The sequence below is a fragment of the Phacochoerus africanus genome, chromosome 4 (assembly GCF_016906955.1).
Source record: "Phacochoerus africanus isolate WHEZ1 chromosome 4, ROS_Pafr_v1, whole genome shotgun sequence".
In the NCBI taxonomy this organism is placed as follows: Eukaryota; Metazoa; Chordata; class Mammalia; order Artiodactyla; family Suidae; genus Phacochoerus; species Phacochoerus africanus.
This window is the reverse complement of record NC_062547.1, coordinates 35,219,441-35,244,207: the sequence shown is the minus strand read 5'-3', so window position 1 is coordinate 35,244,207 and position 24,767 is coordinate 35,219,441. Positions and strand designations below refer to the sequence as shown.

The following is a 24,767-nucleotide window of genomic DNA, read 5'->3' as shown; positions in this document are numbered from 1 at the left end:
TCCAGGCATTTCCTTCTTCCCTTTCCTCCATCAAAACTCTGACCCCCTTGTCTCCAGTTTTGTTCTTGGCCAAGTAAAAGAATAAACCAGATTAGGTTTCATTTAAGCTAAAGTTTAGTGGCTTGCTATAGATGCATGTTTTCTAAATCATAGTTTTCAAAATAATTTTTAAGCCACACAGAAACAACTTTTAAAAACATAATATATATGACCTGACTGTAATGTGTGTTAGAGGGGGAAAAAAAAATAACCGACACATCAAATTTCTTATTTTTAGTTAATATTATTTTGGCAAATATCATTTTCTAAAAAGGGTGAAATCTAAAGAAAAAATATTAAGTAGGTGGCTCGTGGCTTTGGCAAAATATAGGTATATGAGTAAAGTTTGAGAAACAATGCCCTGTTGTATCTTGTCTAATCATTTCCCAGATGACTGCTGTCATTCATCTGGCACCTAAGATGTCTGGCACTCATCAGCCACCAGCTTCCCAATTTTTCAGAGAAATAAACAGACCTTATTATTACCATTTTATAAATAAAGAAGCTAAAAATTTAATTAAGTATCTGTGCACAGTAACCTGAGATAAGAGGTAGAAGTAGGTCTTCATGTCTGCTACCCCACCTGCAAGTCATGCTGTCTTCACAAAATTCAGTATTCACGAATGCCTCCACGTTGCAGTTTCAAACATGAGGCATAGTCGTGTGTTGGCTTTTCCTAGTCTCCAAAAAGGAAAGATTAGCAGGGGAAAAGAAATACCAGGTACCTTCACTAACATGCATTTCTCTTATAACCTCAAATGCCCACACTTTTAGTTAAGCTGTGAGGCTTCCAAAACGCTTGGAGGATTTGCTGTAAGAGATTCAGCTTCTTCCTGTCAAGTCTTGCCAAGGAGAGTTTAGTGTATAAATGCATGTGTTCCTAGAACTGGGAGGACTCTGAGACTGCCTGGTGTCCAGACTCAGAGGATGGGGACGTCCTCATGAGTTCCAGGGGATCCATGAACTCTCTGGAATTGTATAATTATATGAATATGTTCTAAGTATGTGCCTTTTTTCCTCAGGATATTACCTATTACCTAAAAAGAGTTAAAGACTAGTTTTTTTCTTGTTCTATCCTTCTATAGTTTAAGAAATGAAACTACCAGTAGCAAAGAAATCTATGCAAGTACAAACAGCCATGGCTTAATGACACCCCTAGCTACCTCAGAGAGTTCATCTTTCTATCTCTTTGTAAATACCTTTTAACAGCAAGAGTAACTCTGGAACCGGAAAGAACTAAGTTCATGGTAAAATAGGCATTTCAGATTCTGTGATATATTTTTTTGTGCTTACTTTCCAAAATTTCCAACATGATCTGATACATTTTTATTCTGGATAGATTATTTGCAGCCAATGTGAAAAGGCCATCTGCTTTCCAATATTAGCAAAAATAGTTGCTTGATAATCTATCTTCCTCTTGCTGGATCTCAAGAGATTCTTATCTTACTGAAGTAGAGCTTTCAGGGGGAAGGAAAGAGGACCATAGGAACACTGGATCATGAAAAATAATTCTCCACAAATGTAAAGAGCACAACTTAGGGCTCCGCTTTTTTGCAAGAGAGTCAATACATTTCTCATCAGATCAAATCCATCTTGGTGTGAGGGTTATGGGAGATTTTATTCTCTGCCTTTTTAGAGTATGTGATTGATGATCAACACCTAACGATTTAGCATAATTTGCTTTGGAGCATTATATGAATTTTCCTCATTTCTGTATATGGTCAAGGACAGTAATGTTGATACCAAGCAGTTCTTCGGTGCCAGAAACTTTAATACCCTGATCTAAAGGTCTGCCATTTCAAGTTAAATATGCATGGGAAACAGTAGCCTTTGACCAGGGTAATGTTCTGGGCCATTCCGTTGTTTCAGAGATCATCTTTTAACAGTTCTATATTTTGACTGGACATTTTTATTTTGCATTTGCAAAACTGCAAATGAATTCATTCTGCCCTTGTATAATTTGACCTCTCTGTCTTGAGCTTCCCATTCTGTTTAGGCATCTGACAGCCTTTCATCTGTTATGAATTCAGAACCAAAGGAAGGGAGTATCTTAATATTTTAAGTACAGTTACTACGGAGGTATCCTAAAAATATCTCGGCAGATTGGGCTGTCTGGCTCATTCAACATTGTATCCCTGGCACCTGGCACACAGAACAGTGCTAATACAGAAGCCCATATCTACAGGACCTGCAAAAGTCCTTGAGAGTAAAAGCAACCTAAGTGTTTAGGTATGCAGTTTACCTCTCCATTTCTGATTTCTTCTTGGTCCTGAACTTGATACAGCAATCCCTCACTGTAATTTAGCTTTTCCTATTAAAGAATTAACTTGTTAAGTTACATACATGCACACAGAACTATGTTGAGATCTTCATTTAAATATCGACTTTATAGATGAATGTGAGATAATGGATATTTTTATAATACTGACTTCCTTTGATGAACAGATGCTTTTACATGTAATGTAGGCAAATTTATCCATTTTTTTCTTTTTGTGTCTTGTTTTAGAAATATCCGCCTACTCTAAGTTCCTATATTAGCTTTCAAAGCTATATTCTTAGTTCATAGTCAATAATCCACCTATGATTGATTTTTAGAACTTTATTGAGATAAAATTCACGGCCCACTTCAAGCATGCAATTTAAAGTTTTTAGTGTGTTCATAAAATTGTGTAATCATCACAATATAATTTTAAAATTTTTTGTCTCTCTGCATAAAACCCTGTACCCACTAGCAGTTTCTCTCCATTCTATCCATTCTCTCCAGTCCCAGGAAGTGATTATATGCATTCTATATTCTGTATACATTTGCCTACAATTGAACTTCACATAATAGAATATTATAATATATGGTCTTTTATTGCTAGCTTCTTTCACTTTACCTAATATTTTCAAAGTTCATCTATCTTGTAGCATATATTTAATTCCTTTTTAATGCTAAATGATATTTCATTGTATGGGTAATATGTATTTTATTTATGTATCATCAAGTAGACGTTGCATTTTTTTTTTACTGTTATGAATAATGCTGCTGTGAATGCTCATGCACAATTTTTTGTGTGGATGTGTGTTTTCATTTCCCTGGATATAAACCTAAGAGTAAAATTGATAATTTGGTAACTCCATGTTTAACATTAGGAATAATTACCTAATTTTTTTTTTTTTTTTTTTTTTTTGCTATTTCTTGGGCCACTCCTGCTGCATATGGAGGTTCCCAGGCTAGGGGTCTAATCGGAGCTGTAGCCACCGGCCTACGCCAGAGCCACAGCAACGCAGGATCCGAGCCGTGTCTGCGACCTACACCACAGCTCACGGCAACGCCAGATCGTTAACCCACTGAGCAAGGGCAGGGACGGAACCCGCAACCTCATGGTTCCTAGTCGGATTCGTTAACCACTAAGCCACGACGGGAACTCCTAATTACCTAATGTTTACCCGTAGATTTTTAGTCTAATAATTTTATAGTTTTCTCTTTCACATGTAGTTTTATGTTCCATTTTGAGTTAATTTTTATGTATGGTTTAAGGTAGGGGTCCTTAAACTATCAATTTATAAGTTATTTCTGGATTAGAATTGATGTTTGAATATCAGTTCTAAAAGTCTAACAAATCTAAGGTAGGAGTCAAGTTAATCTTTTTTGTATAGATATCCAATTTGTCTGAATTACCGTCACTTATTAAGTAGGCCATATTTTCACTTGCAGTATTTTCTAGCACTGAATTTTATTTCCTTAGCTTATTAGTTACTTGGATGTTATATTTTTTTAATTTGTAAATGTTTGTTTCCACTGTCATTATTGTTATTAATTTTTAGATCCTACCCAGAGTAGCCACACTATAGACTTAACCAGCATGTGTTATGGTTTTCTACCTCTTTTTTTCTACTTGAAAGCTAGAGATTTACATGCTTTCCTGAAAATTCTTTTATGAATTTCAAAAGATATATGTTTTATTTTATGTATCATTTCTAGGTGTTTTATTACATGAGTGTTTTGAAATTATTTTGTTTGCCATGTTGCTGGAATCGTGTCCCTGCTTCTCTATTTTTATACCCTGTGTCTGAAGATGAGTGCTAGATTTCAGTAGGAGGATTCTACATCTCTGCCTTTTCCCCTTCAGACTTTCTCTCAGTGCTGCATCCCAAAGTATGTATATTCCAGCTGAAGTGTAAAATTTGATAACATTGAAAAGGGACCGCTTTTTATTTTGGAATAAGAGCAGCCCTTGTCTCCTATTTGTGCCTTTATTATATTAAAGGTGTTTTCTTAGGTAGAAATAAAACAGATATCGATTGTCATTTACAACTTTCCCTAAAAATTTTGGATCCTTTTAGGGAGGGAATTCAGCTGCCAGATATTCATGTGAGCATCATTCTGTACAAAAATTAAAAAACATAGCCAAAGTTAGTTGAAAAACCTGAACGATTATAAAACCTGGCCTCCTGGAGAAATATTTGGAAAAAAGAACATCATGTGTGTCAGAGCCATGAGGGCCCTTCCTTGTTTTAGCACCCACTCTTTTTTTTTTTTTTTTGTCTATTTGTTATTTCTTGGGCCGCTTCCGCAGCATATGGAGGTTCCCAGGCTAGGGGTCGAATCGGAGCTGTAGCCACCGGCCTACACCAGAGCCACAGCAACGCGGGATCCGAGCCACGTCTGCAACCTACACCACAGCTCACAGCAACGCCGGATCGTTAACCCACTGAGCAAGGGCAGGGACCAAACCCGAAACCTCATGGTTCCTAGTCGGATTCGTTAACCACTAAACCACGACGGGAACTCCAGCACCCACTCTTTGATTTATGGTAGGCAGATTGTGCAACAGAGGGGAGAAGACAGTTGTCTGAAGACATATCAGCAGGGATAGAACTATGAGTAAAATCCAGATCCTTTCACTTCCTCCTTTTTTCCCTCTTTTATTTCCTCTTGATATTTTCCAATCTGATATATTATCCCTCAGTTGTTTCATTGAGGAATTTGGTGAATAAGACCATAAGCTTTCCTTCTCTCATACAGTATATTTCCTAGGGTTACTTTTATAAAATCAACTTTCAATCTTTTTTTTTTTAGGGTCACACCCACAGCATATGGAAGTCCCCAGGCTAGGGGGTCAAATCAGAGCTGCAGCTGCCAGCCTATGCCACAAAAACAGTAACACCAGATCCAAGCAGTGTCTGTGACCTACACCACAGAGTATGACAATGCCAGATCTTTAACCCACTAAGCAAGGCCAGTGATCAAACCTGTGTCCTCATGGATACTAGTCAGATTAGTTTCCAATGAGCCATGACAGGAACTCCTGGAACTGAAAATTATTAATCTAACTGAAATACTAGTTAGATTAACTAGTTAACTGAACCAGCAGGCGCTTGTCAGCATCACTGTTTGTAGGCTCTGAGAATACAGCAATGAACAAGGCAAAAAGAGGTTATATCCTATAAGCTGGATACAGTAGAGAAATAAGTACATGATATATAATCTAGATAGTGACAAATACTATGCAAAACTAATTTTGGTGCATTGGAGGAGCATCAGTAAAGGCCATTTTAATTATATACTCTCTGCCCCCCCCACACACAGCTTCTCACATTATCGATATCCTCCACCATAGTGTGCATCTGCTACAATTGATGAACATACATTAACGCATAATAATCACCCAAAGTCTCTAGTTTACATTAGTGTTCACTCTGGCATTGTACCTTCTGTGGGTTAGAACAAATCTATAATATATCCATCATTATAGTATCAATCAAGAGCAGTTTCACTGACCTAAAAATCCTCCTAACCTCTGGCAATCCCTGATCTTTTTACTCTCCCTATTATTTTCCCCTTTCCAAAATGTCACAGTCATAGAGTATGTAACCTTTTCAAATGGCTTCTTTCACTTGGCAACTCAGTCATTTTTTTAAATTAAAGCATAGTTGATTTACAGGGTCTCTTCAATAAAATACCCAATCACAGTCTTTTTTAAAGCTGAAAAAAAGTAGTATGATTTAAAAACAAACCATGAAATTCCTAACCCTGTGAAGTTACGAATCAATAGAAAGGACAAAACTCTTTAGTCCTACCCATTGCCAGATGTCTCTGTTCTTCTAAAAGTCTTTTCCCTTGGAGAGCGAAACTAAAGAGTTAGATCTAGGTCAAAATTAAAGTCTGGAGTTTTAAAGTGCTCTCATTGTCATGTGATATACACATACCATTTTGAGGCTACCATTTGGAGCAGACATCTTTGTCCCAGCAGTTGCATATCTTGTGGGCAGGCAAGGCTGCTAAATCTCTCTCTCATGCCTCTAGGTCAGGGTGGGAGGCAGTGGTTTGTTTCCATGCTGTATTCCCAAGAGGCATAGCAGTGACAAAGAGGAGACAATGACTGTTTCTCCCTAATTTTATTCCTTCATCTTGGGGTTACACAGAGCTGCCCAGCTTGCATATCCACTAGTCTCACATAAAAAGAAGATGAAGAAAATCCCTATGGACATCCCAGATGGGACAAGCTACTCAGGCTGCAGCTAGAGAAAAAGCTTCCAACTGACTTCTGATTTCTGTCTTTCTTTCTTTTTTTTTTCTTTTTGCTTTTTAGGGCCACACCTGCAGCATGTAGAAGTTACCAGGCTAGGGGTCAAGTTGGAACTATAGCTGCAGGCTATGCCACACCCACAGCAATTCAGAATCCGAGTCACATCTGTGACCTACACCATAGCTCATGGCAATACCAGATCCTTAACCCACTGTGCAAGGCCAGGGATCAAACCTGAATCCTCATGGATACTAAGGACTGATTTCTGAATTCTGGTTTCAGCTCACCTTGTTGCTCCAAGTGCCTCTAAAAGAACAATCAATCAGCAGTGCCTCTCTCTTCTATTCCCTAAGCATCATGTTTATCTTCATCTGCCAGGCCTTGGAGGGTCCCTTCTGTGATTCAGTTACAAGTGTCATTTGGGGTCTTTGAGTGATGTACTATTTTGTGAATCTTAAGATATTTTTTCTTTCAGAGATCCCGTCGTGGTGCAGCAGAAATGAATCCCACTAGGAGCAATGAGGTTGTGGGTTCGAGCCCTGGCCTCACTCAGTGGGTTAAGGATCCGGCGTTGCTGTGGCTGTGGTGTAGGCCAGCACCTGTAGCTCTGATTAGACTCTTAACCTGGGAACCTCCATATGCTGCAAGTGCGGTCCTAAAAAGCAAAAAAAAAAAAAAAAAGTATTTTTTTCAAAGTCAGTGTGGTATTAAATAATAAGTTGATTGTATTATGGAGGCCCTGCTGCCAAGAGAGCATAAGCTACCTCTGGGGGTTAATGAAATCAGTATCTTACTAGTTGTAAATTGATTGAATTCCAGGGTTAGTAATGATTTTTAATCAGTAGCGTGACACATTATGAAATATACCCACACAGTACAGAACAAGATTTGGAATCAAGACAGTAAAAATGAAAATAGGAACCTCATCTCACTGAGCAGTGAGGGGTTGCAACAAGCAGTGCTTAGGAACTGCTTCTTCATCTTAGACTGCCTAGATTCTAATCCACACTGACAGACTCACTGACCTTGAAAACTGTTGCCTGATATAAGTAACCAGGCTAATGATAAAACTTACATATTGGGTTCTTATAAAGATTTAATTAGCTCTTTCAGTCGTCTTGGAGCCTATGGAAGTGTGCTGGGAACAGGACTTCTAAAATGACAAATATGCTGGAAAGGCTGTGATCCAGAGCCATTTTGTGAGCTATAAGTGGGGTTTCTGGAACAAGAAGGAACACACAGCTCTTCTTAAAATTGATGGTGTTTATGTTTAAGATGAAACTAAATTCTCTCTAAGCAAGAGATATGCTTGTATGTATAAAGAAGGAACAACACAGTAACTCCTGGTGGAAAAACTAACAAAACCAGGTAATCTGGGGAAGGAGAACTCCTGCTCATGGAAACAGTGGTGATTTGTTCCAAATTCTGAAACAACCTTCCTACTAAGGCCATTGGACACAGAATCCTTGTGATGCTTTACCCTTCAAGGATTTAAACTTACTGAAAAGTAGATAAATAAAAGTGCGGATTTTTTAAAAAATTAAATTAGTTGGTATATATAAGAGCTTGGCTAAATTCTTGGCATATACAAATGGTATGATAAATATTAGCTGTGGTTATGACTATTAAATCAGTTTATCATTTCATTTAGAAATATATCTCAGTGGCCAGTAGTTCTTGGTTAGAAAGCTAATTCAATAAATGAATTATTCTTATGAATTCATTATTAAAATGATTAAAAAGTCTATATTTCCACAAATAGCAACTTCAGTGGTAATCATAACAGTGATATAAAATTTATTGTTTTCCAGTGCCATTTGGTAGCCTATCTTAGCAATAGTTGAAAATGTACGCTCACTCTTGGTACCAAAAAAAAAAAAAAATCAACTGAGAATGTAGCAAATGAAAAGACCTTTCCATGTACTTTAAAGTATACCTCAATTTCAGCATCTGTGAAATTGGAAAAGTAGTATTTATCTTTCAGTTTGTATGAACATGAAATCTGTATGCGGAGTGTGTAGAGGAGTGCTTATTTTCTGCTTAGCTTCTGTTAGTATTATTATTTCTTTAATATCAATTTATTAGTTATTATTTTATTAAATGGCAGTTCTTTCTGCCAGATTGTAATAGGAGCTGGAATACAATCAGAGATTCTGACATCTAATATGAGGACTCCAGAGTTACCTCAGAGTTAACTGATTTGGAGAAGATTTGTATTTGTTATGACTACATGGACGAGAGGTAAAGTTGACTTTCTCTTGAGGAGGTGATAAGCTTGGCCAGGTTCTTACCAGCAGTGAAGCCATACTACATAGCAGTGAGGTCAGATTTTTTTGATATTCTTCAGAGTCATAATTAAACATGATTTGCATAAAAACTTCTGCATCGAAATTACCTTTATGACATATATTAATATAGATACATTAAGATATATATGTATTGATATACATTTTATCCCCCAGGACATTTCAGAAAATTAAAACATTTTTCTTCAGTAAATACCATTTCTAAATAAAAAATTTCCCTGATAGGAAAACCGAATTACTGAATTTTAATTAATCCAATAGCTCTTCCTAAAATTTTCACCCATGTGTGGAATTTCTTCTGAACCACAGCGCATGATGTGTTCTCTGTTAACAGGAGTTGTTTTGTTGTTGTTGTTGTAAATATGTGACCTTCTTAACAAAACTCTTTCTCATCTCTCTGAAGTAGGAAAATATTAAAAAACTTTTTTTTTCCTCTATAGTAAATAAGGTCATAGTGAAGGCTAATATAAGGAATGGTTTTAACTCTGAGACAAATTATAGTTACATACCAAAGCTGCTTGACTCTTTCTCTAATTAAGGAGTGTAAAGCTAGAACTTCTGAGTAAGACTTGGCGTTAGAATAACAGCTCTGGACTGTAATTTTTCATTAGAGATTGCCAAAAAAGGATAGAAACACAAAAACAAACACCACCACTGGAAACTAATGAAACACAAAAGCAAACACCACCACTGGAAACTAATGAAAAAGATTTTCATTATCTGAAGACTGTAGGATAGGATTAAGAAACACACGCCTGAAAAAATTAAAATAAAAATGAAATTTAAAAATATATTATTTAAAAAAAATTTATTGTTATTTCCCCAATACAGTTTTTTTTTTTCTGTTGTTCAGCATGGTGACCCAGTTACACATACATGTATACATTCTTTTTTCTCACATTATCATGCTCCATCATAAGTGACCAGACAGAGTTCTCAGGATCTCATTGCTAAGCCATTCCAAAAGCAATAGTTAGCATCTATTAACCCCAAGCTCCCAATCCATCCCACTACCTCCCCCTCCCCCTTGGCAACCACAAGTCTATTCTCCAAGTCCATGATTTTCTTTTCTGTGGAAAGGTTCATTTGTGCCGTATATTGGATTCCAGATACAAGTTATATCATATGGTATTTGTCTTTCTCTTTCTGATTTACATCACTCAGTATGAGAGTCTCTAGTTCCATTTAAAAAAAATTAAAGGGAAAATATAGCACCAGCTAATTTGCAAATGATAAATATTAAAGGAGGCTCTTTGGGGGAAAATAATACAGATTAAAATTTGGATTAACACAAGAAATGAACAGATCTCAAAATGGAAAATAAGGCCACTGATATTAATAACATTTTTCATATTTTAAATGCCAATTAAATTATAAATAGTGGTTAAAAATTTTTTTTTAAAATAAGAGTTTCCATTGTGGCTCAGTGGAAATGAATCTGACTAGATCCATGAGGACGCGGGTTCCCTTGCCTTGCTCAGTGGGTTAAGGAACTGGTTTTGCCATGAGCTGTGGTGTAGGTCACAGACATGGCTTGGATCTGGTATTTCTGTGGCTGTGGCACAGGCCAGTAGCTACAGCTCTGATTTGACCCCTAGCCTGGGAATTTCCATATGCCTTGGGTGCAGCCCTAAAAAGACCAAAAAAAAAAAAGAAAGAAAGAAAGAAAGAAAGAAAGAAAGAAAGAAAGAAAGAAAGAAGAAAAGAAACACGCCTGGAACAGTCACTTGGCCTTATTCACTGAAACCAATCTAGTGGCACCTAGGTTGTAAAGGAGAGATAGGCATACCTGGCCCATGGTCTGTCCTTAACTTTGGGCTGCAGGAACCACACAGCCTAGGAAACTAAGCATTCATTGCCCTTTTCAACAGGTGCAGTCCTCTGAGCGATCCAGAGTCACATACTGCTCCCTCTGCCTGTCCACGTCTGTGCCTCTCTCTTGGAATCCAAACAAAAGCATAAGTACCCACTAAATGGGGGTGGCGATAGTTGGTTACATTGCAAGTACCAAACTTTGGATTAAAAAGAGGATTGTGGGTAGAAGCAGGTATTAGTAGCACCTAAGGCCCATGCATAGTGGGAAGAGTGTATTCTTTCATGCTACATATTATGGAAAATAAGTGCAATTTTTAAGCATAGACCAGGAAGCCTGAAAAGTAATAGTAATAATTACTATTTCTAAAAGACTTGGAAAAAAGTTATAAAGAAGGGGTCACTTAAATACTACTGGTAGAGATTTAAATTGATTTAGAGTGTAGTTTGGAATTACCTGCTAAAGTTAAAAATGAGTATTCCCTGTGAATCAGCAGTTTTTCTCTTAGGTACATACTTGATAGAAAGGCATGGGCAAGTGCAATACACGATGTACACGTGGATATTTATTATTGTTTCATTCGTAGTAGCCAAGACTAGGAACAGCCCAAGTATCCATCATTGGTGGAAAGCATAAGTAAGTTTTCTTGTATTCATATGATAATATATAACAGTGCAAAAATAAACTACAAATATGTAAAACTCAGGCATGGATTTCACACCCATAATATTACATGAAAGAAGTCAGATGCAAAAGATTATTCAATGTATATTTTCATTTACATAAAGTTTGAAAACAGATAGAACTAAAATATAATGTTTAAGGATCTAGCTTTTGGTAATAAAACTAAGGAAAAGTAAGAAAATAGTACCATATATGAAAGGATTATGATTACCTTGGGGCAGGGATGTGTGGAGAACATCTTGATTGATAGAGGGGATAAAAGGCAGGCATCTGGTGTTTCTTGACTTAGGAAGTAGCTATGCAGGTGTTTGTCCCATCATAATTGTTATGCTTGTTTTTATTGCACTTTTCATTTTGTAGCAAATCATGTAAATTCACAAGTATATGTAAAGGATAACTGCTTTACTCTGCTCTAATTCCTTGTTCACACTAATATCTTTTGGCTTACTTATCTATATTTCTGTCTATGTACTGAAGAAAATAACTTTCCAAAATGTGAAAGAGATCATTTGGATTATTAGAAAACAGGAAAAGTTGCAAGAGGAATTAAGACATTGCATATATTTTTAATCCTGTTTTCCTATGGTAATAGCTAACATTTAAAAAATCTTAAAAGGTGAGTCAGACAACATTGTGAGTGCTCTATATGCATTGTTTCACCTAGTCGTAACAATGATCTTATAATGTTGATTTTTTTTTTCCTTTTTATGGCTGTACCTGTGGTATATGGAAGTTCCCAGCCCAGGGGTCAAATTAGAGCTGCAGATGTGGCCTATGCCACAGCTGGGGCAACACCTTAACCCACTGAGCAAGGCCAGGGATTGAACCTGCATCCTCACAAAGACAGCGTTTGGTCCTTAATCAGCTGAGCCACAATGGGAATTCCCCAATGTTGAAAATTTTACCTTCACTTAAAAGCTACAGGAATTGAGGCTGATCAGTGAGGTTAAATAACAGTTAATTAAAACTTGACTCTCTCTGATCCAGATCTCAATACCTTAACCAATGTGTCCTACCACATTTTACTAACTCACAGGTAGGGTTGACAGATAATCAGTCAGCAGTCATTTACAGATTAGTGACATGATCTAATTTTGCATCTGTCTTAGAGAAGACAATAGTAAATTCACCAAGATAATATGACAGGTGATGGCTTCTGGCACCTGTTAATCATGTTTCCTGTGGCTACACCCTGACGTTCTTCAACTCTGTAACTCAGATCTCTATTACTGCACATGTTAGAGAGCATTGTCACTAGACATTTGCTTGCCTGTCACTCCATATGTAAGCTAAAATCTCTGAAAATATTCAGTCTTCTTATTTTTATCCCTGGAGTTTAGCACACAGCACCTAGCGCACATTAGGTGTTCAGTAAATGCTTGTTAGATCGAAAAGAATAAATCCTAGGAAAATATGCATCTCACAAACAAGCAGTCACTGCCATAATTTTATTTGAAAACATGCAAATAAGCAGACTTCTATTGCTATTTTGCAAATGAGGTCAAATCTTTGCAAACCTGAGCCATAACTTGCATATTCTCAAGATAGTCTTTAGGAAGACTAACTTTTCTTAAAGCACCTGAGGTTCATGGTTTGCAATGCCTTGAAAAATTAAGTTGTTTTCAAAACTATTGAAAGATTAGTTACTTGATGGATCATCTACATCCCAGCTTCTTGAGAAAAGCTAGTTTTATTCTGTCCTCTGGGAACAATAAACATGAAAATCCGGTGTTAAATTGAATACATTCCACATTGTAACTGGAAAACATTTCACTATTCCAGATAACTCATGACTTTCATTTTCATGTTTGAACAACCATTATCATATCAAACAGTTAAAGTTGTTCTTTTGGTGTCTACATGCAATGATATGTCTAATAAATTTCCTATAAATTTTGCTTTTGGGCAACAGTTTTGAACATGGGTTAATCAACATCTTGGTTAATGGTTGTCACATATGTATTAAAATATAGTACTCAACCTTAAAATTATATAGAATTTTTATTTTGTTCTTTATATACAATTCAGAAGAGATTTATGTCTTGTCATGCTTCCTTATTAGCATTTTGATAACTACTTTTCACCTGATAAACTGCTAAAACTCATTATTAATAATTTAGAATTGATAGGATAATTAGATACTAAATTAGAATGCTAGTTAATAGAATTTGATTGTGAACATGTTTACACAGACGGAGACAAACCCTATGAATAATACCTAAGGTCACTTACTGTAAAAAGATGTAGTTTTTTTTTTTTAATAGTAAGGCAGCAGCTTTTCTGAGATAGTTTAACATTTGTTTTAACTTCATCTTAGAGTAATTAATAACAATAACTATTAGGGTTCCACTTTCAGTCCATGCTACTCTTAAACTAAGAAAAATCTTTTAAAAACTATCTTATTTTCTCACAGTTTTCCCACCATCCAGCCATTTGATTTCTTGATCTACACCTTGAAGGATTTCACACTTCACCTGGGACTAAATATGCTATCATTAAAATAAGATTTAGGTGCTACTTAATACTGAAATGGAGAGGGTGCTCTACTTTAAGCAAAAGAAAATGTGGAGGAGAATTTTCATATAATCTTATTTTAGCTCAATTCTTATTTAGATTACCATGGAGATGCCTGGAGGCAGTGGGTCATTTGTATAAAACAAAGGATAAGCCGCGGCTATTGCAATTGGGCTGCAATTTTGTGATTATTTATCTTAATCTATATAACCTATGGTAACCTATTACAACTTGATTTGTTACAAACGTTGGAGGGAAGAGGATGAGAAATGACCACATGATATTTTATTGGCTCTATATTCTTTGAGGTTATTCCTACCTAGATATGCATAGGTATGGATTTTTCTATTCTTTCCCTCCCCTTCTTTTCTTCTTTCTTTCTTCCCTCCCATCCTTCCTCCCTTATTTCTATCTTCCCAGAAATATTTATTGATGACCACTCTGTGTATGGCCCTGAGTTTGAAATACCGTGTACAAAAAAAGTAAAATTTATGACATTCATAAAATTTAGATTCCATGCAATAAGACAGATAGTAAATGAAAGATAATAAATAAATTATGTAGTGTTGTAGAACATGTTGGAATTTTTAACTACTGCTAAGGAGAAATAGATTATAAAAAGTGGGATCAGGAGTGGAACATCATGGAAAGCATTGGAGGATCTTGAGGAAAGGCATTACATAATGTGATTTATAATGGGAAGAATCACTCAAGTGACTGTCATGTTGAGAATAGACTTTACAGGAGCAAAGATAGAAGCTAGGAGATGTCAGACTATTGCAGTAATGTGATCAACAGATGATATATTTTAGAACACAGTAGTAGTAATGAAGGGGTTAGAAAGTGGTCAGATTCTAAATGTATTTTGAAGAATTTTCTGGTAATTTGAATGTTAGATGAGTGAAAAGAGAGGAAACAAAGATGACTGGAGATTTTCGATCTGAGCAAATTAAAGGATAGATTTGTAACCAATCAGAATAAAGAGGGCTTGGGGAAACATCTACTTGGAGAAAATAAGGAATTCCATTTTTTGGAGAATTAGCTTTTCATGTCTGTTAGATATATAAGTAGAGAAATCAGGAAACCAGTTGGTTACACAAGCCTATGAATGTTTTGATTATGTAGCTATCAACATGTAAATGATTAAAGCCATGAAACTGGATGAAAAACAAAAGGAAGGGAATATAGATAAAGCAGACAAGAGAACCAAGGGTGATTCTTTACTCCATTTAAGTAGGAGAAAGTCCAAATAAATTAGATGTCCTGGGGGTGAAAAGGAGAAAAAAAAAAGTGTTTCAAGGAGGAGTGAGTGATGCAAATACTGAAAGGTGAAATCAGAAGAGGACAGAAAATTGTCAATCAAATACATCAATAAAAGTCATTGGTGGCCTTGAGAAAAGAAATCTCTGGAGTGGCAGAGGCAAAAGCACTTTAAAGTCTAAAGTTAGAGTTCCCATCATGGCTCAGTGAAAATGGATCTGACTAGTATGCATGAAGAGGCAGGTTTGATCCCTGTCCTTGCTCAGTGGGTTAAGGATCCAGTGTTGCCATGAGCTGTGGTGTACGTCACAGACGTGGCTTGGATCTGGCATTACTGTTGCTGTGGCATACGCCAGCAGCTACAACTCTGATTTAGCCCCTAGCCTGGGAACTTCCATATGCCAAGGGTGCAATCCTAAAAAGACAAAAAAAAAAGTCTGAAATTAATTGTGTTTTCTAGGGCCATAAATCCTCAGTATCTCTATCCTATAGGAGTTGTAAATGGCCTTTAAGGGAGTTAGCCTTCTGTTACTGCTCGAGCCCCAGACCTAGTAATGTACACTGGTGCTTCTTTGTCTTTTTCAGTGTAATTGTCAAGCCCACCATCAAATAGGTGAGAGTTTTCATTTCACTATTGCCTTTTCCATGACATCTGGGATGTCACTTAACCTCTTTGGCTTCTGTGTACTGGGAGAATCTCAAAATGTGTTCATTCATTGCAGAAAAGACTGTGCCAAGCCTTCCTGTCCTTGAGCCTGCAAATCTCTACTACCCTGAATTCACATACTTGAACCTATGTTCTCTAAAAAGAACAAAGCTCCAAAGCTCCTGAGCAGCCTAACCTGTTCCTGTAGGATGCCAGTCTCTCAGATTTTTTTTTTATGTTGCCTCACCTGGACGTCCCTTGGCTGCCAGGTTACCTTGGTCCTTACATTTTTTTACCTTGAGCTGCGTATATATCTCAGGCAGACTCTTCTAAAGAGAAGCATCTGTCTGAAATTTGCAGACATCCCTGCAAATATTAGGACTTTTTTTAAAGAAATATTTTTATTAGGGTGTAGTTGATCTAAAGTGTTGTGTAAGTTTCTGCTGTACAACATAGTGACCTAGTCATATATATATATATGAATATATATATTCTTTTTCTTATACTGTCTTCCATCATGTTCTATCCCAAGAGGTTGGATATAGTTCCCTGTGCTGTATATACTTATCCATTCTAAATCTAATAGTTTGCATCTACCAACCCCAAGCTCCCCATCCATCCCACTTACTCCACCATCCTACTTGGCAACCACAAGTCTGTTCTTTATATCTGTGAGTCTGTTCCCATTTTGTAGATAGGTTCATTTCTGCCATATTTTGGACTCCACATATAAGTGATATCTTATGGTATTTGTCTTTCTCTTTCTGACTTACTTCACTTAGTATGAGAGTCTCTAGTTCCATTCGTGTTGCTGCAAGTGGCATTATTTTGTTCTTTTTTATGGCTGAGTAGTATTTCATTGTGTTTATGTATACCACATCTTAATCCATTCATCTGTCAGTGGACATTTAGGTGGTTTCCATGTCTTGGCTATTGTGAATAGTGGTGCAGTAAACATAGGGGTGCATCTAACTTTTTGAATGAAAGTTTTGTCAGGATATATGCCCAGGAGTGGGATTGCTGGATCATATGGCAGTTCTATATTTAGTCTTCTGAGGAACCTCCATGCTGTTTTCCCTAATGGTTGTATCAATTTGCATTACTACCAACAGTGAAGGAGGGTTCCTTTTCTCCACATCCTCTTCAGCATTTGTTATTTTTAGACTTATTAATGATGGCCATTCTGACCAGTGTGGGGGTAGAAGACCTAAATAGGCATTTCTCCAAGTAAGCCATACTGATGACGAGGAGGCACATGAAAAAAAAAATACTCACATCACTAATTATTAAAGAAATGTAAATCAAAACTATAATGAGAACTTTATTTGAATTTGGTTGAAAATTTGGCAGAGTCTTTGGAAAAGAACTGGAGCAGGTGGGCATAGCAGGGTGAGGTCATTAAAGCCATCTTAATAAGCATGTGATTAGTCTTGAGTATAGTTGATTCAGTTTTGTGTGTATATATTACATATAAATAGGTTATTATAGAATGTTGAACAGAGTACCCTGTGCTATACAGTAAGTCCTTATTGGTTATCTATTTTATATGTAGGTAAGGTGTAAATATTAATCCCAAACTCCTAATTTATCTCTCCTCCCTCATGTTTCACATTTGGTAACCATAAGTTTGTTTTTGAAATCTATGAATCTGTTTCTGTTTTATAAATAAGCTCATTGTATGTATGTTTTTTTATTAAAGTGATTTAATAAAGTGATTTGATATTTGATTTTAATACTTGATAAGTGATTTAATACTTGATTAGATACAAGTGATATCATATGATATTTGTCTCCCTCTCCCTGACTCACTCACTTAAGACACTTTTTGAATCTCAAGAATGCTTGTGTGGAAAAAAGGAGATAGAGAGTTGGTACAGATATTCAAAACAGTTTGATAAAAAATGTGGAGAAAGAAGGACAGTTTATATATTAGCAAAGAACATGGACCCAGAATCGAAGTTGGATTCAAGTCCTAGCTCATCTGTATATTGAGTAGTATTCTGGCAAAGTGCCGCCAACCCCCACCAAATAAAAGACCATCAGGAAATTCTGTTGATCAATAAAACTGATTTTATTTGAGTTACAGCAAGTGAAGATACCATCTGTGTAGCCTTAGTAATGTTTTAAAAAGATGAAGTAGGAAAGAGTTTTTAAAGGGTTCTAGGACTTGGGCTGGGAGATTTTAAGGTAAATCTAGCAAGGCAGGAATTTGGTTGAAAATTGGGCAGAGTCTTTGGAAAAGAACTGGAGCAGGTGGGCATAGCAGGGTGAGGTCATTAAAGCCATCTTAATAAGCATGTGATTAGTCTTGATAAGTAAGGTGTTTTAGTTGTACCAGAGTCTTATATTCTTGGAGCAAGTATTTCTTAGAGCAGGAAGCTCAGGAATTATACTTTGATTTAGTGTTGTTGAAGAAAGATTTAGGAAAATTGTGTCTCATCTGAGTATTATTTCATGGAGGAAATTATGTCAGTTTCGATGCTCAGTATTTTGTTTAAGCCTTGCTGTCTTTATCTTTGAAATGCAAGTTTGAGTATTACTTGAGACAAAATATTTAAGCATTTATGTCTGGGAATAATTTTGAGCAAATACTCAATATGTTGGCCGATATTATTTTTACAGGGTCTTGTTGAATAAAACACATGTATTTTGATGATAATGTCAGAGAATCTGATGTCAGAATGCCTTATTTCAAATCCTGGAATGGCACTTGCTAGCTTGTTTCCTCCTGTAGATTGCAAACTTTCAAAATGATCTTTGCATGTCTCATAACTGGAATGTAAAATACTCATTTTTTATATTATATCGCCACTTCTCAGACAGAAATGACTGAAACCAAAATGGCTGTTTGTCTAACCCACATTCTTAACAACCACCGCTTTATTTGCAGAATGACATGAATTACATAGCATCCAGTGGACTTCTCTTCAAAGATGGCAAAAAGCGGATTGATTACATCTTGGTTTATAGAAAGTCAAATATACAATATGACAAAAGAAACACATTTGAAAAGAACCTCAGAGCAGAAGGCCTGATGTTGGAAAAGGAGGTAGGTTCTTTAATAATATTAGTTGTATGGTATAATATGCTGGAAGAGATGTGATATTTTATGTTTTAGTATGGAAAATATAACACATGGTTTTTCAAAATGTATAGCAGTTTTCTCCCAAATGTAAACGAAATGCGTATGTATAGTCTCATTTAAAAATGTATTGCTGTTTTATTCTATCCATTTCTGTAATTTTAAATGTTTTTCAAAGGGCATAACTATTTTTATAATTGTAAAAATTGAAGAAGGAATGATTATACCTATGTAAAGTATAAAACCCTTTGAAAAGAAAAACTAAATGTCAAAAGAAGAGAGTTTGCCAAACGGTTAATGTATAGGTTTTAATATTGAAACTGCGAGTGGAATTATTTCTTCCTAATCCTTTTTTCCTTTATGCTTTTTTAAAAAAACTTTATATTTTAAAGCAGTTTTAGGATCACAGTTAAACTTGGGAGGAAGGCACAGAGATTACTCACATAACCTCCTGCCCCTGCAGGCACATAATCTCTCCCATAATCAGCATCTCCCAACAGAATGGTACATTTGTTACAACTGATGGACTTACATTGATACTTCATTGTACTGAGTCCATAGTTTACATTAAAGTTCACTCTTGGTGCTGTACAGTCTATGAGTTTGAACAAATGTGTAATAACATGTTATCTACATTATAGTATCATACAGAGTATGTTCAATGCCCTAAAAATCCTCTGTGCTGTGTCTATTTATACGTCTCTCCATCACCCCAGAATCCTGATCTTTTTACTGACTCCATAGTTTTTCCCTTTCCAAAATGTCCTATAAGCAGAATCATACAGCATGTAGCCTTTCCAGATTGACATCTTTCACTGAGGAATACTCATTTAAGTTTCCTCCATGTCTTTTCATGCCTTTATATGTCATCTGGCTGTATCAGAGTTTACTGATTATTCACCAAGTGAAAGACACTTTACTTGGTTACTAGTTTGGGAAATGAATAAAGCTACAGTAAACATCCTTGGGCAGGTTTTAATTTGGACATAAGTTTTCAATTCTAAGGATCCAATAGCTGGATCATATGATAAGAGTATGTTCAGTTTTGTAAGATGCCTCCCACTCTTCCAAAATCACTGTACTGTTTTGCGTGCCCACCAGCAACTAATGAGAGTTACTGTTGTTTTACATCCTTGTCAGCAAATGCTATTGTCCATATTCTGGATATTGGCCATTCTAATAGGTGTGTAATGGTATATCATTTTTAAAATTTTTTCATTTTCCTGATGACTTAGGATGTGGAGCATCTTTTTGTATGCTTATTTCCAATCTGTTTATCTTCTCTGGTTAGGTGTCTATTACAGTCCTTCTCTTATTTTCTAACTGAGTTGTTTGGTTTTTCTAATTCTTTGAATTTTAAGGGGCTTTGTATATTTTGGATAATATACAGATGTGTCTATGCAAATGGTTTTCCCAGTCTGTGGCTTTTCTTCCCATTCAATTAACATTGCCTTTTGCAAAGCAGAAGTTTTTAAGTTTAATGAAGTTCAGCAGTTTTGGTGTTCTATCTTTAAAAGCATCACCATAATTAAGTCCCATAGTCAATGTAAGTTTTCTCTGATGTTGTCTTCTAAGAGTGTTATATTTTTGCATTTTACATTTAGGCCTTGGATCCATTTTCACTTAATTTTTATAAAGGGTGCTAGGTCTTTATCTAAATTCTTTTTTTTCTCATATGAATGTCCAGTAGTCCTAGTTCCATTTGTTTAAAAACTGTCTTTGCTCCCTTGTATTACCTTTGCTCCATTGTGAAATATCTGTCGACTTTTATAGGACAAGTTGATATTTATGTGGGTCTACCTCTGGGCTCACTATTCTGTTCTGTTTATCTATATGTCTATTCATTTACCAATACCACTGTTGTAGTTTTAGAGTAAGTCTTGAAGTCAGGTAGGCAGTTCTCCAACCTCATTTTTCTTCTTCAATATTGTATTATCTATTCTGAGTCTTTTTTTCTTTTTATGTAAAGTTTATAACCAGTCTCTCAGTATCTGCAAAATAACTTGTTAAAATTTTAATTCTCATTGAATTAAATATATAGATCAATTTGGGAAGAACTAACAACTTGTCTTCCTATCCATGAACATGGAATATCTCTTTCATCAGATATTAGTAGTTTCTCTGATAGAGAACCTATAGCTCTTTTTTCAGTTTTTTACCTAAGTACTTAGTTCTTTGGGGCACTAATACAAATAGTATTTTGTTTTTAATTCTACATGTTTGTTGTTGGTATATAGGAAAGCAGTTGATTTCTTTTTTATTTTATTTTCCCACTGTACAGCAAGGGGGTCAGGTTATCCTTACATGTATACATTATAATTACATTTTTCCCCCAGCCTTTCTTCTGTTGCAACATGAGTATCTAGACAAAGTTCTCAATGCTATTCAGCAGGATCTCCTTGTAAATCTATTCTAAGTTGTGTCTGATAAGCCCAAGCTCCCGATCCCTCCCACTCCCTCCCCCTCCCATCAGGCAGCCACAAGTCTCTTCTCCAAGTCCATGATTTTCTTTTCTGAGGAGATGTTCATTTGTGCTGGATATTAGATTCCAGTTATAAGTGATATCCTATGGTATTTGTCTTTGTCTTTCTGGCTCATTTCACTCAGGATGAGAGTCTCTAGCTCCATCCATGTTGCTGCAAATGGCATGATGTCATTCTTTTTTATGGCTGAGTAGTATTCCATTGTGTATATATACCACCTCTTCCGAATCCAATCCTCTGTCGATGGACATTTGGGTTGTTTCCATGTCTTGGCTATTGTGAATAGTGCTGCAATGAACATGCGGGTGCACGTGTCTCTTTTAAGTAGAGTTTTGTCCGGATAGATGCCCAAGAGTGGGATTGTGGGGTCATATGGAAGTTCTATGTATAGATGTCTAAGGTATCTCCAAACTGTTCTCCATAGTGGCTGTACCAGTTGACATTCCCACCAACAGTGCAGGAGGGTTCCCTTTTCTCCACACCCCTCCAGCACTTGTTATTTGTGGATTTATTAATGATGGCCATTCTGACTGGTGTGAGGTGGTATCTCATGGTTGTTTTGATTTGCATTTCTCTTATAACCAGCGATGTTGAGCATTTTTTCATGTGTTTGTTGGCCATCTGTATATCTTCTTTGGAGAAATGTTTATTCAGGTCTTTTGCCCGTTTTTCCATTGATTGATTGGCTTTTTTGCTGTTGGGTTGTATAAGTTATTTATATATTCTAGAGATTAAGCCCTTGTCAGTTGCATCATTTGAAACTATTTTCTCCCATTCTGTAAGTTGTCTTTTTGTTTTTTCTTTTGGGTTTCCTTTGCTGTGCAAAAGCTTTTCAGTTTGATGAGGTCCCATTGGTTTATTTTTGCTCTAATTTCGATTGCTTTGGGAGACTGACCTGAGAAAATATTCATGATGTTGATGTCAGAGAGTGTTTTGCCAATGTTCTCTTCTAGGAGTTTGATGGTGTCCTGTTGTATATTTAAGTCTTTCAGCCATTTGGAGTGTATTTTGGTGCATGGTGTGAGGGTGTGTTCTAGTTTCATTGCTTTGCATGCAGCTGTCCAGGTTTCCCAGCAATGCTTGCTGAATAGACTTTCTTTTTCCCACTTTAGGTTCTTGCCTCCCTTGTCAAAGATTAATTGACCCTAGGTGTCAGGGTTTATTTCCGGGTTCTCTATTCTGTTCCATGGGTCTGTCTGTCTGTTTTGATACCAGTACCACACTGTTTTGATGACTGTGGCTTTGTAGTATTTCTTGAAGTCTGGGAGAGTGATGCCTCCTGCTTGGTTTTTGTTTCTCAGGATTGCTTTGGCGATTCTGGGTCTTTTGTGGTTCCATAGAAATGTTTGGATTGTTTGTTCTAGTTCTGTGAAAAATGTCCTGGGTAATTGGATAGGGATTGCATGGAATCTGTAGATTGCTTTGGGTAGTATGGCCATTTTTACAATATTGATTTTCCCAATCCAGGAACATGGAGTATCTTTCCATTTCTTTCCATCTTCTTTGATTTCTTTGATTTAAAGTTTTATAGTTCTCGGCATATAGGTCCTTTACCTCCTTGGTCAGGTGTATTCCGAGGTATTTGATTTTGTGAGGTGCAATTTTAAAAGGTATCGTATTTTTGTATTCCTTTTCTAATATTTCCTTGCTGGTATACAGAAATGCAACTGACTTCTGAATGTTAATCTTATATCCTGCTACTTTGCTGAATTGATGAATCAGTTCAAGGAGTTTTGGGGTTGAGTCCTTCGGGTTTTCTATATAGTATCATGTAATCTGCATACAGTGACAGTTTGATCTCTTCTCTTCCTATATGGATGCCTTTTATTTCTTTTGTTTGTCTAATTGCTGTGGCTAGGACTTCCAAAACTATGTTGAAGAGCAGTGGTGAGAGTGGGCATCCCTGTGCAGTTGACTTTTATATATTAACACTGTATCCTGCAATCTGCTGCAATTGTTTGTTGGTTCCAGAAGGGTTTTTGTTTGTTTGCTTGTTTGTTTTTGGTTTTTGTTTTGTCTATCTGTTTGAATCATCTGCATAATGAACATGTCATTTACAAACAAGGTCAGTTTTATTTCTTTCTTTCCAATCTGTGTACCTTGTATGCCCTTTTCATTTCATACCATGTTATCTAGTACTTCCAGTATGATGTTGAAAAGGAGTGGTGGGAGGGAACATCCTTGCCTTGTTCTTGATCTTAGTGGGACAGATTCTAGTTTACCACTATTAAGTGTGATGCTAGATGAAAGTACTTTATTGATATTCTTCATCAAGTTGAGCAACTTCCCCTTTTTCCCTAGCTTACTTAGAGATTTTGTCATGAATGGGTGCTGAATTCTGTCAAATACCTTTATGCATCCATTAATATGATCATATGGTCTTTCCTTTTTAGCCTTTTATGAGGTGGATTGCATTAATTCATTTTCAAATATTGAACCAGCCTTGCATACTTGGAATAAATCCCCATTAGCTATGGTGTATAATTCTTTTTATATATTGTTGGATTCTATTGCTAACATTTTGTGGAAGATTTTTGAATCTATATTCATGAGATATATTGGTCTGTAGTTTTGTTTTCTTAGAATGTTCTTGTCTGGTTTTGATATTAGGGTAATTCAGGCTTCATAGAATGGCTAAGATAGTATTCTCTCTGCTCCTATGCTCTGAAAGAGACTGTAGAGAATTGGTACAATTTCTTCCTTAAGTGTTTGGTAGAAACCATCAGTGTACTCATCTAGGCCTGTTGCTTTCTTTTTTGGAAGGTTATTAATTATTGATTCAATTTCTTTAATAGACACAGAATTATTCATAATGTGCATTTCTTTTTGTGTAAATTTTGGCAGATTGTGTCTTTCAAGGAATTAGCCCATTTCATCTAGGTTATCTAGATGTGGGTATGGAGTTGTTCATAGTAATTCTTTAGTTAACCTTTTAATTTCTGTGTTCTGTCTTTTATTTCTAATACTGGTTATTTCTACTGTCTCTATTTTTCTTAGTTAGCCTGACTAGAGTCTTATCAATTTATTGATCTTGTCAAAGAGCCAACTTTGTGTTTCATTGATTTTTTTCTATTGATTTCCTGTTTTTAATTTCTTTGGTTAATGCTCTAATTCTTATTCTTTTCTTCAGCTTCTTTTGGGCTTAGTTTGCTCTTTTTTTCTGAGCTTCCTAAGGCAGAAACTCAGATTATTGATTTAAGATCTTTTTTTTCTTTTCTAAAATATACATTCAATGCTATAAATTCTCCTCTGAGCACTGCTTTTGCTGTCCTTAAATTTTGAATAATTAAAATTTGATAAATTCTGTATTTATTTTCATTTAGTTCAAAACATTTTCTACTCTGAGATTTCCTCTTTATCTCATGTGTTAACTGCAAATATGCTGTTTAATTTATGCTTATTTAAGGATTTTCTAGTTACCTTTC

At 36.0% G+C, this 24,767-nt stretch overlaps 1 protein-coding gene across 2 annotated transcripts in view; it reads left to right on the top strand.

The window, feature by feature from the left end:
• ANO3 (anoctamin 3) overlaps nt 1-24,767 on the top strand; it is a 209,754-nt gene that overhangs the window by 59,508 nt on the left and 125,479 nt on the right. For both annotated transcript variants that reach the window (XM_047776120.1, XM_047776121.1), the window contains exon 4: nt 18,668-18,826. In XM_047776120.1, coding sequence (XP_047632076.1) covers nt 18,668-18,826 — 159 coding nt within the window. The remainder of the gene's footprint in view (nt 1-18,667; nt 18,827-24,767) is intronic.